This window comes from Triplophysa dalaica, chromosome 20, assembly GCF_015846415.1.
Source record: "Triplophysa dalaica isolate WHDGS20190420 chromosome 20, ASM1584641v1, whole genome shotgun sequence".
Taxonomy (NCBI): Eukaryota; Metazoa; Chordata; class Actinopteri; order Cypriniformes; family Nemacheilidae; genus Triplophysa; species Triplophysa dalaica.
In genome coordinates this window covers 11,201,359-11,214,513 of record NC_079561.1, presented here as the reverse complement: position 1 = coordinate 11,214,513, position 13,155 = coordinate 11,201,359, and the positions used below count along the sequence as shown (strand labels likewise).

At 36.4% G+C, this 13,155-nt stretch overlaps 1 protein-coding gene across 2 annotated transcripts in view; it reads right to left on the bottom strand.

Moving 5' to 3' along the window:
• Window positions 1–3,513: 3,513 nt before the first annotated feature.
• The window catches only part of cntn3a.1 (contactin 3a, tandem duplicate 1), a 54,219-nt gene continuing 44,577 nt past the window's right edge, over window positions 3,514–13,155 (bottom strand). For both annotated transcript variants that reach the window (XM_056733030.1, XM_056733032.1), the window contains exons 13-23: window positions 12,477–12,652; window positions 12,169–12,286; window positions 11,920–12,078; window positions 9,509–9,658; window positions 8,943–9,013; window positions 8,426–8,660; window positions 7,911–8,026; window positions 6,065–6,251; window positions 5,760–5,872; window positions 5,122–5,290; window positions 3,514–4,495 (exon numbers count right to left, since the gene is read on the bottom strand). In XM_056733030.1, coding sequence (XP_056589008.1) covers window positions 4,407–4,495; window positions 5,122–5,290; window positions 5,760–5,872; window positions 6,065–6,251; window positions 7,911–8,026; window positions 8,426–8,660; window positions 8,943–9,013; window positions 9,509–9,658; window positions 11,920–12,078; window positions 12,169–12,286; window positions 12,477–12,652 — 1,583 coding nt within the window. In that variant the 3' untranslated portion in view covers window positions 3,514–4,406. The remainder of the gene's footprint in view (window positions 4,496–5,121; window positions 5,291–5,759; window positions 5,873–6,064; window positions 6,252–7,910; window positions 8,027–8,425; window positions 8,661–8,942; window positions 9,014–9,508; window positions 9,659–11,919; window positions 12,079–12,168; window positions 12,287–12,476; window positions 12,653–13,155) is intronic.

The window sequence follows — 13,155 nt, the reverse complement described above, 5'->3', positions numbered from 1 at the left end:
TGAAGATGGCAAAACTCACTCCACTGCGAGTAGCAGCCGGAGTAGCTCTCCTGCTCCAAGTCTAAGTGTTGCGCATCCTGCCCCTGACAAGCATCAAAAGTCCATTCATCACCGGATGGCGGTTAAAATGTATATTAATGAATTACATGCCGCTTACTATTTACATATGTGTGTTTAAAATGTTTTTAGTCAGGACATTGTAAATCTGCTGATTAAATAAGACAAGAGATATTTAATACGCTATGCAGATGGCTCCGTATTGTATGGGAATGTCACGTTATGACGTTCAGAACAGCGTCCGCGTCTGACAGGATTATTCTACCAATAAATGCATCATAGAAATTAAACCGTCTCACAAAAAAAGACCATTTAAAATTAGTTTATCATATAAAGGTATTAACTAACATTAACAAACAATGAATGAGCAATATATTTGTTAGTATTTATACATTTTTTTTAGTTCTTTACTTTTTTAAGCTCTGGCCCATTAATATTAACAAATACTTCTATACATTTAACAAAGGTTATTTGCCAAAGTCAATTTTAAAAAGATTTAAATACATTTATTTATATTTATATATAACATTTTTTACATTTTACAAAGCATTACCCTCCCAGTCAATCATTGTATGTGACTAGATAGATAGATAGATAGATAGATAGATAGATAGATAGATAGATAGATAGATAGATATATAGCACATAAAGAATGAAAAGGAAATGATTTCTCGTCAATTTTCCCCAACCAACCCCCCCCCCCCAAAGCTGTAAACCTAGGGGAAACACTGCAGCATGTTTCACAGCATTATAAATATGCTAGTCAACTTTAAGTCCCAAATAATGATGATGTCACAGTCCCTCCTGATTTAGCATCTTCATTATACCATCACTTCATAACTCTCATTTTTAAGCATTTCTTTTTTTTGCTTCTCTGCTCTAGTTCCAAAAAAATAAAGAGATTTTCTATTTTTTTATATGTCTATCAAGCTAAAACCTATGTCATTTGTTGGGAGAGATAACATGTGAAATGCTTCCTCATCACTAACAGAGGGAATGCAAGTGTCGTCACTTTACCACGTGAGCACGGGTGGCATTGTTTTATTATCATTATTATTTATTTATTTATTTATTGTCTGTTTCGAGCCATGGTAATGTTTTTTATTTTCTCTGTTTTCATTAATCCAAGTGTTTCTTAATGCTAAGTTTCTGTTGTAACATTTTTTTGTTATAACAAAATGTTCAATAAAGCATTATAAAAATAAAAAAAAAACATTTCAGTGTCCAGGAAAACCGAATTCCCTTTTAGTCGCAGTGAAGTCGTTAGCGTAAGCGACAGTACCAGCTGCTTGTAATTTCAGCAATAATTGCGTGTTTTAGTTTCTCCTCAGAATTTTTCCCGCCTGTTTTACCACTCAGGGGGGCGTGTCCCGGCTTGTTTACGTGGGAAAGTGACGTCGATGCATATTCTCTATTAGACCAACTGGTCCAGAAGCACTTCCTGTTTTCGTTTTTTATTAATAATTAGTATTTTTAAGTAGTATTTTTTGGCAAAAACAGATCACATGTAAAACATTTCAAAATTATGTTTCTTAGTACGTTATCATGTTTGATTGTGTCAGTGTCAAAACAACCCGACTGCAGTTTGATTGACATTATCGGATTTATCGGTTTTTTCAAATGAACTCCTCATATATAAAAAACATCTTAAAATTGTTTAGATAACATTTTAAATCGGTTATAAATAAGTCTTTTCTGTTATTTGAATTTAGTCCAAACATTTAGAAATAAACAACTGAAACGGGAAATTATTCTGGACCAGCATTGATTTCATAATCCAAAGAAGTCTATAAGGTGGTTTGGATAAAAGAAAAAGTAAATGTAGGCCTAATTATTATTCCTCAGACAAGGTATACAAATCATACGCTATAATATAATATAATATATATTTTTCTATACTTTTGAGATGACGTCAGTATTGTCCATATTTTAAAACATTTATTCAACTTTGCTCTTTAAACATCCATAATAAGAGTTTCTCTAAACACATTTTTATGATAACTGACAGCATGTCATACATTTTGTTTACAGAGCTCATTGCCAATCATTTAAAATGTTCTCTATTCAGCTGAAGTAACTATAGGCCTACGTAGACGCCTTTACTGTTAGTAAACGTTGTGACGCGTTTTTGAAGGCGGAGCTTAGGTGGAGGCAGTAAGATCCCCCTGACCGCATTACTAATGCTAGGTAGCACGTTTTGATTGCTTGCTTTTTGACATTGACATCTACACCTACCAGACAGAGAAACCAAGCGTGTATATTAGTAAAGACTGAGAGCGTATACATCTATAGAATCTATTAGATGCCTGCGTGTGCTTATCGTGGCAAACGTTAGCAAATGCGTTTACTTGAACACAATCCTGAAAAATAACATGAGACTTCTCATTGTTCCCTCTCCCTTTATAATGCACTTAAAGAAAAAAGATGACAAACAGTTTCCTTTATGTTTAGTTTCTGCCCGACAATTAACTGCCAGTTGTTGTAGGCCCTATAACTGACAAAGTGAGCTAGCATACCCTATGCGTTCAAAAGTTAACGCTACGTAAAAATAACCTTGTTCTAGCTTCTTATTTGGGCGTATGTGAGATATTTATATACACATACCCAAATCAAATTCCACACCAACAAAAGACCGTCGTTTTTTGATCTTAAGTGAAACGTAAGCATTTTTTAAGGCAGTTTCTGTTCCACCCGCTTGTTTTATTGTGTTTAACTGCAGCTGTCATCAATGTTTTTGTTTTGCAATGACAGCAGGCAGGCCTATCTGTTAAAATATCAAATTGACGACTGTATTCTGTCGATTGTGGCACTAAACAACACAATATTTTGCACTCCTTATGTTGCCGAATCTGTGCTGGTTTGTATTGGCCGCCTCCAGTTTTCCCTTTGTTTTGCCTGAATTAAGCGTGAAATGGGTCTATAGAGAATGTAAAGCTACGTCATGCCATGTTGAATGTTGCGGCAACTTGAGAGTATCTCTGCTAGTGCGTTCAATGCAGTGTTTTGTTTTTCTTGTTTAATTAGGAAATATAACTATGGTAGGTCAGTCTTGTTGTGCTAAAAACTCCAATAGCATTACACAGAGTCGTTCAGGAAAAGCCCCTGGTTCTTTCACTTTCGATCTCAAACAAAGCAAGTAACAGTACATATCAAAACAATAATAGCAGCAGAGTATGATCCTTCCAAGATGGCGGCGACCCTGCAACATACAAAATAGGGGTGACGTCAGCTTCACATTTCTATGCAATAAGTATCCTTTATATTTCCCTTTCATTTTATTATTTGTGTCATTTTACTGTATGCTTAAACATTAGTACCTTTCAATCATTCAATTAACATGAAAAGGGCAAAACATTCCCAAGAAAGTATGCCTCTTTACCATCTGTGATCAACAAAAAAAAAGTTCAGTAACCAACACAAATCGGAAGAAAACATCACTCGTGTTCCTTTGTTTATTAAAAGCAGACAGTCCATTCAAATACTGCCACTACAAAGCCAGTTCATGCTAAACAGCTTGAAAATAACGGAACGTAAGCATTATTTCATAGGTATTTCAATGACCACCGATATTACCTATTGAAAGCACCTCAACGGAATAACAAACGCTGTTGTTGTTTTTACAATCAACTGAAAAATAAAGGAAATTAACAATTGAACACATCATGACAATTGAACAAATAATGACAACTAGTTAAGGCTGTTCTGGTCCTGAGGATATCTTACATACTGTTTCTCATCAAAGAGGCACACGCTAGGTCACACAAAGGTCCCAGTGTTCGACACAGGGGTGGCCAGTGAGCTCTTTTTCTGTTTACTTAAAGGCCAGCAGCATTGACTTTGTCATTCAAACAGACAGGGACCATGTCAACATTTTGGGACTGTAAACTCTGTCTGATCTGAGGACAGCTGATCGTGTGTTGATGAGGACGATCAGGTAAGGAAAATGTCTATGAGGTATGGCAGTAGAGGTCCTCTTCAACGGAGTTCATTCAGTCCCACGGTTGCTATGGAAAAGGCATTTGCGTTGTGCTCCACTGCCAAGCATCTAATGGATGAATAAGGATTCGTCTTAGACAAAAACACATCCCTGCATGCGAATCCCTAATGAACCGCATGTAATTTTATGCACCTTGAACATCCGATGGAAACCGCACGTTTAACATCTGTCAATATGAAATCACTCCATTTATCCAAAAACGACTCAATAACGTTTTCTCCATTGTCTCAGCAGCTTTGGTGTCAGTAATTGAAACCGAGAAAGCAATCTTCCTCTTGAAAAAGTTAGAGGAAACATCAAGTGGATCCACTTGTGGTGCATGTTTGTACTGTTCTCTCCGCCAGTTCTTCTGTCATAATAAAGTCCTCACCGTACAGAACGCTACTGCTAAGAGCGATGGTAGTGCTTTCCTCTCTGTTGCTAATCCAATTGCATGTGCAACTGTGAAAATACAATCAAATGAAACAAATATCAGTCAAACAATACAATTAAAAGACTTCAAGTAGATATAGAAACATTTTTGCATCGTGGTTTTAAGGGAAATTCAATTTAAGGAGATTTTAAGTAAAAATAACAAGATAATCTTTGTTGCATTTACACAAATATCAGTTTGCCTGACCTTCGTTATTTAAAAAATGATGTAGCACATACATCTTAGTAAAATCTATATAAATGCCCCAAAAGTGCTTTTTATTTAAAAAAGCATGAATAATCAAACTTTCAGGCACAAGGTCTTATGGGTATTCCTCACAGCATTTATACTGATAATATTAAGTTCATTGCACTAGAAATGTGTTGTTAGGTTTACTTTATTTTAACTGTAGTTTGCACAACTCCAATTTTTCCATTCACTTAATGCATACTTTTGAGCTTTTCTTGTAATTTAAATTTTTGTGTTGCATGAACAAAGGATTTTAAGTTAAGATAGAAATGTTATAAATTTGTTTATTTTTAAGTAGAAGCTATTTAAAATGATACAATATGGTCGAACCATTTTTTTTACAGTGAACCTGATACATATTTAACAAAGAGAATACACCCACAGCACAAGGGTCGTAAGTTCAAACCTGCTATCCTGGGAATGGTGATCTGTCGACTGCTGCTCCCATCTCCTCCCTCACTCACTGGTTTAATCTGGATGATGTAATCCTCATCCATAGGTAAAGAGAGCTCCAGAGATGTGCTGTTAGTCTCCACCACGTTGGGCCGAATCTGTCTGCTCGGTTTGTACATGACCTTCAAATGCAGCTTGAGAACTCAGTCAATGTGTAAAGAATGATTTACAACAGACTGATAATGGACTGAATATCAATATGCATGCCGTATTAATTATAGACGGTTTCAAAGCAACAACATAAATAAACTAACGTTACTCCGCATGCGCACGTTTGTGGACTGCTCTTTTCTTCTGGAACACATTTTGCAAACAATAGCGCCCTTGTAGATTATTTCTGATAACAAGCAAATGAAACCAAGAAGAACTGTTACTTGGCTAAACTGACCGCTAGATTTACACAAAGAATCAGTAACTGTTGAGTAGTTTAAATTTAATTTAATTTAATTAATATACAATAAAATATTTATATAAATTTAACATTAAATAAATAGTTATATTGTAACCAAACCGGAACTTTGGGCCAGGAGTGTGTCTCCGATGAAACCGTCTATAAATCAAACTGGCTAAGTAATGTTTGTATGTCCGTACCTTATATCCCATAACTTCAGATTCATTTTCCAGTGCCTTGACTCGGTCCCATTTGAGGATGAGTTTGGAGTCTGTGGTATTCCACATGACTTTCGCTGGGGACTGGCTCGGTGCTAGAGCACAAGAAAATATACAGAATCACTTTGAAAATTCGATGTAATGATAAAAATGAAGCAAAAACTCTGTATGTAATAAAATAAAATGCAAATAAGAAAATAGTCACACAACCTCATAAGTGAATATGGCTTTGTTCATAAGTGGGAGAAGTGATGTAAGGTAAAACTGAATTACAACGTCACACTTACGGGGTCTTTTAGTAGTGACGTTGACCTCAGCGCTGTCAGGCCCAACACCAGCACTATTGTAGGCTTTAAGTTTGATGTAATATGTGCTGCTGGGGTCAAGTCCACGAATAACAGCTGATGTCCTGTTTCCCACAGTCCTCATTACACTGGCTGTGTCCGGTTTGTCTTTTGTACTCCAGTACCTCAGCTGAAAGTCACAGTCAACTGTCATCAGCTAGAAGTTTTGCAACGTTTAACACCATGTCCTGACCAAATTAAACAGTGAATCGAAAATGTTCAGTCTCAACATCTTGTTGGTTTCCATTTTGTTAAGCCCCACTCACAGAGAAATCCCATTGGTTCAAATAGCTCAAATCTTTGTTGGTTATTGTACTGTACTGCTAAGAACACTAACAATAGTAAGTGTAATAAATTAAAGGCGGGATGTCAGATTTCTCTGAGCCATTGTTGATGCTCAAAACACCAAAACAGAGACACCCCTACCCCCATCTTTCGTCAGCGCTCAGCTCGCCTTAGGTCCACCCTGTGCACTGTGCATCTTACTGCTGATTGGCTACAAGGTTGTTTTGGTACTCGCCCCCAACTTTGTCTAAACAAGCAAATACGGAAATCGGACACCCCGCCTTTAAAACTGTCCAATTTATTGAAATTAGGGCTGGGCAAGTTAACGCATTAATTAATTAACGCCGATAATAATTTTATTGTGCATTAGCGCAGTTTTATTTTAAGTATTTATTTAAAAAAAAAAAAATTAATATATAAATAATTCATATAATCATGGGCTCTGAAATGTATAGACAAACGGGGTTGATCGGTACTGTCTTGGGATGGGCGTCACCACGCGTCTCTAACAATGAGATTTGGGGTAGGCCAAACCACTCCATTTTGTCTCCCCTCCTTCAGCCATGCGCTTATCTATCAGTGCCCTCGCCCCACAAAGACGTGATATGTGTGGGTGTAAGAGGTTTATTTAATGCTACTGATGATAAAGCGGAAGAAAATCAATAGCCTGCAGAATACAAAATATTTCCCTGGCTAAGGCACAAAACAGCAACAATAACGAATTGTGTTACGTGTATTGTATGCAGTGTGAACGTGCACGCCTCTTTCACGCCTGCTTACTCTGAAATGGACAAATAAACACAAAATGATGCCAAAATTCCCATATTAGCAAGGGTCCATGTAAAAGTAGTCCGTTTTATGAACGTCAACAGCTGGGAAACAAGAAGGGTGCATCACAGTATATTAGATCCGTATATCTGCATAGAGTGCTCTTAAAGGGGCAGCAGCAAAATAAAGATCTCTGTTTACAATGTTTAACATACAACATAGGACGGACCCAAAACACTGACTCATATTAAAGGAATTCAGTTCTCCTTAAATTAATTGTTAAGATAAATTAGAATAAAATATGCTTTAAATACACTTTAAATACAGTACACTTTACACTTTGTGTTAAAAGTGTTGAAAGAGAGTTTATGTATAAGCAATGAAATAAATAATCATGACATGTTTTTCTATATCAAACTATATATTATATATCCCTGGTTTTATATTTAATTTGATTACACTAATGTTTAAGTCGTGATTTGCAGGAAATATTTATATGTAAAGGAAATACTGTTGTTAAAAAGTACATCTTTTGTTTAAAGTATTTGCATGTCAAATCTTATTGCACTTTTGCTCAGTATAGCAGTACTTTTAAAATAACAGTGCAAAATAAACTACTTTTGAATTCATTATTGAATTTTGTGCTTAACAATGCGATTAATCACAAAAAATCACATTAAAACCGCAATATTTTTTTTATCGTTGCCCAGCACTAATTGGAAAACTGTTTCCTCACCTCATAACCCATTACGCGTGTCCTGCTGGTGCTCCATGGTAGAGGCTTCCAGCCGACCTCTACTTCTGAGGCTGACAGGCTCTTGACACGGACTCGACTGGGGGCGCGACTCGGCTCTGTGATCAGAAAATAATCATTATTGTAATGTATGATTATTATGAAAAGGTCCATGATTACAGCACTGATGTTCACTGAAGTTCAATTTTCTCTGATTAAACACAAAGAACATAATGTCACTTTCGTAGTCTACGTGACCATACTTAAAGGCACAGTTTACCAAAAAAACTCATTCTGTTATCATTCATTAACTTTCAAAAAACCTACTCATGACTCTTTCTTCCGTGAACACAAAAGAAGATATTTTGAGAAATGTCTCTGTGCTTTTTGTGTCCATATAATGGAAGTCAATGCTGTCCAGTGTTGTTTAGTTACCAACTTCCTTCTAAATATCTTCTTATGTGTTCTGTGGATGAAATAAATCTATACATTTTTCATTTCTGAGTATTTTCTTATACCATCCTCTGCAGAGTATATAGTAGTCACCGGTCCAAAAGGACCTTCTCCTCTGTTGTTATAAACGCCCACTTTCACTTGAAACGGAGAGAATGGAGGAATGCTCTCGTTTTTGAAGATATATCTAGATGCATCAGGGGAGGTCACGGCCGCCTGCATCCAGTTCTGACCACCAAGAGGACGAAAAGCCACCACGTAGCCGAACCCTGGACCACACTGCAGCTCTTCAGGAACCGGCTGAGGAGGCCCACACGTACAAGAGAGATAGTGAGAGAGAGATCATGTCACAGCAGTGATACACAGACAGCTCAAGCTCAATTTAAAGACAGACTTTGGAATATTCCTTTCACGGTGCTTGAGCATATGTGGGTGCTAAAATCCATAAACATTTCCTTTGCCTGACTGACTGAAGAGTGACATTTTTAAACAAGGGCCTAGAAAAACTGAGTTGACACCATGATGGTTCTCTTTTTGATGCAGGCTGGTGAATTTAAATGTGTGAGGAGCTTGTCGCGTTACCTCCCATGTGATGACAAGCTCAGAGCGACTGCCGCCTCCTCCGCTAACCCTGGCCGGGGTCGTCCTTGGCACTGCAGTGTTAAAAAAAATACTTTTTTACAAGACACGACAAAATAAGACCGCAGGACAGACAATATTTCCTCCGTCTGTTTAGTCTGATGCCACTGAGTTGTCACTATTCTTATGAGAAACATGGTCACAAGATAAAATTCATCAGTTTGTCTAATCAAATCTTGTCGAAATTGGGCCTTTGTTCTATAAATAGAATCTTGAAAACCAAATCTCATGATATGGATTTAACTGAAGATGTTCATCCAAATATATTTCTACTACATTAATCGCATCCAGAATAAAGGTTTGTGTTTACATAATATACTGTTTGTCTGTGTACTTTGCATACTCATTTTGTATTTATAAACACATACAGATACGTGTATATATATATATATATTTAGAAAATATTTACATGTTTTTTTAGTGCTTATAAATAAAAAATGAATAGATACAGTACACAGACATACTTAGAAAATAAATAAAGAAGATTAAACAAATGTTCTAGTACTCACATGAATCTTTGGTCTTTATTTTTTGTGAGGGTTTGCTGGGTTCCCCGGTGCCTATAGAGTTGGTGGCCAGAACTCTGAACTCACATTCCACCCATGGACTCAACTCCACAACAAGAGCCGTCAGCTGATCTCCTCCAAGAGAGTCTGGCACTGAGATTGACAGACAGACGATAATATGCAAGTATTTTGAGAATTCTCCAAAAGCAAAGAATGATCCAAGTAAAATAAAATGCGAAAGACTTGTAACTCTTCTGTATGCTTGACTAGCCCCGTTTACATTGGAAGATCTAAAATCAATAAGGATTCAACAAAATTATGGAGGAATGGTGAGTTTACTCAAGACTTAAGGCCATTGCATCTTTATCCGAAATTACTGCACGTTAAAAAATAAAATAACTGGGTTAGATTTTCTGCATTTTTTGCATCCGTATCAAGCATTTTGAGAGGCGTTTTGACAATTCAGAAACACTGTTCAAAGAAAGAAAAGAAAAAAGAAAAGAAAAAAATGCATATGAATATTTCTGACTGTATGTGCAAAGACTTTTACATGAGACAGTTTTCAATCATGATTGTTTATGTACTTGCAAAATAGCTAATTATAACTTTTGTTGATTTAAAAAATCAGATTTAAATTGGCAGATAAATGTATATGTTGAATCAGTGATCTCTACCCAAGGGTAATGTTGAAAGTATGTTGTGCATTTTGATCACGGCTGAGTCAACTTTTGTAAAATAAAAACAAAATAAAGAAAGATAAAAGCACCAAAATGTATGCAAGAAAATACACTATGTACAAATAGACTGTCTGATAAAAAAAGATACACAAGTAGACTTTCTAATAGATATATTTACATTTACATTTAGGCATTTGGCAGACGCTTTTATCCAAAGCGACTTACATTGCTTTATCCTATACATTTTACATAGGTATTTGCAAACCCCTGGGATCAAACCCACAACCTTTCGTTGTTAACGCAATGCTCTTACCACTGAACTACAGTAAAAGCCATATATAGATATATAAAACATAGATAAAATGTTAGACCAAATCTAGTCATTATGATGTATTTTTCTTTTATGCCAAAAATCATTAGGATATTAAGTAAAGATCATGTTTCATGAAGATATTTTGTAAACTTCCAACCATAAATACAGTATATAAAAGCTAACAACGTGGGGGGAAACACACCTTCAAACTCCACCACCTACTGGCCTCTATTTGGGAATTACTCACTCAAGTTTGTGATATATATAAGGCTCAGCATTTCCGCTTTTGTGTTCATCTACTCGACAACTTCATTATAGCTGTAAGCCAATAGAGAGCTTAGAAGTTTCTTCTAAGCAACAGCCTGCTACAGCGCCTCTGATGGACAACTTTAAAGGCCATTTTCTCAATATTTCGATTGTTTTGCACCTTCAGATTCTAGATTTTCAAATAGTTGTTTAAAATTGTGCTTCAGAATGCTTCTGCATTGTCGTTCACTGGGTTTCAAATGACTAGTCTCTCTTTGCTATAGCACTTGTGTACATACTGCCGGAAATATATTTCACAAGTATTGTTGAACCGAATATGCCCCCTAGCGTCCTTGAAAAACGCCTATTGACTTGCATTGGTTTTGTGTCCATGCAATTGAAATCAATAGGGACCAATGGTTTTCGGGTTACCAACGTTTTTCAAAATATCTTCTTTTGTGTTTTGCAGAAGAAAGAAAATCACACAGGTTTAAAATGAAAATAGGGTTAGGAAATAACAAAATGATTTTCATTTTGAAGGTGAACTATTCCTTTAATATATCGCAGCTGTCCTTCTGAAACCATCTCGGTACTTTCTGTTTTTTTATAAATGATTATTATTAGTCATAATAATATGTGCTTGTGCTTGTCAACTTTGAAAGTATTTAATCATTTCAAAAGTAAAGTGTTTTTCCTATCTCCTGACAAACAACAAATTTGAACATACAAGGTTTTCGGAAGGACAGAGACATGTTAGTGACTATCTAATTCACTTGCTACTATGTGGCACAAAACTTTTCCCTGCAGATATTAGTTCCACCCCAGAAGTCTTTAAAGTATCAACATGGTGTCTATACTATATTGTTTCCTGACCGACTGGAAACCTGAAGGTTGTGTAACACCCAGACAATCAGAGTTCAGGATTTGCGCAGGTGCTTTTCAATTCTGTATGCAGCACTGAATGGACAGATGGATTGTGGACATTATGTCTAAACAATCATATGCCTCTAAATAGATTTTTTATGAAAAATCACCACACTTAAAGTAACATTAAAAAACCGAAAAGAATTTGCAGGCCATGTGCCAAACTAATCTAACTTCAATAATGACTATACAACACACTCACAGAGCGTTATGAAAGCAGTGCATTTTCATTCCAGCTAACCATTCTTGCACACCTGTTTTGGCAGCCTGCCACCCCAGAGAGAAGGGACTTCTGGTCTGGATGTTGTAGGCAAAGACAGGACTGTGGTTTTCAGGGCCCGGACGCCACGACACAAAGGATGTTGTTTCTGTGATCTCATCAACTCTGATGTCCAACGGTGGGCCAGGGGGACCTGTGAGGAAGCAGTTGTGCAAAGTTTTGTACAGTTTTGTAAAAGCATTTTTTATGTGTATGTAATGCATGTTAAATCAATCAGGATTACCTCGTACCACCACATCTGTCGCTATGGACGCACTGTCTACTTTAGTCTGTACGGCACAAGTGTATCTCCCAGCATGCCTCAGCTGAATGTTACGAACCATGATGTCACCAGCAGACGTCTGTGAGCACATACAGCAATAAAAATAATTTAATGTAAAAAATAGAAAAATTATACAATATATTATAATGCACTGTACTGTATTATTACAATCGAGAAACAAAATGACCCTTTGAATTTTGCATTTTAAATGTCATTACCATCATTAAATGCAATGTTTTAAATGTTAGTCTTTAGGAAGCTACACATACCCCACCAACTTTTTCAAAGTACCCCCCATGGCTTCCAAAATTGATCAGCTGCTCATTGAAGAACCATGTGAATCTCACTTCAAGGGAGGGGTCACGAGTCACCTGGCACGGAATGACAACACTCTCTCCCACTGTAACGTCCAGCTGGGTGGCTCTAGAAATGATGATTGTTGGCTCTGAAAAAGCAATAGATACAACACTTTTATATATGTGTGTATCATACTAGTTCTCTGTGCATTGGTACACAAAACAGAAGTAGTTGTAAAGTAAATAAATGAATTATGGTGAGGCTGTAAGACACAGCTGGTTGCCGGAGATTTGACAGGTGTACATGATAAGTGAACTTGGCATGTTCAAACTCAGAACAGTACAGCAGTACTACCACAAGATGTCACTATGACGCTGTTTTCATTTCATAAGATCCCACTAAACGCACCACCAGAAAACTCATAGATTCGAGATTTTGTGTCACACACAGAGTTGTGTAACACACAACATGCAGTGAAATTAAACACCGTGAAAGGTGTCTAAAAATGATTAAATCATATTTTCCTACTACATTAATAAAAATGTAAATGTCAAGTAACCAACCAATTTCTTAGCTTCTGGATACCAATAAAATCAAAAGACTTATTTATTTTGCCATCCCATCTCTTTGATATTAAGCGAATGCATTTAA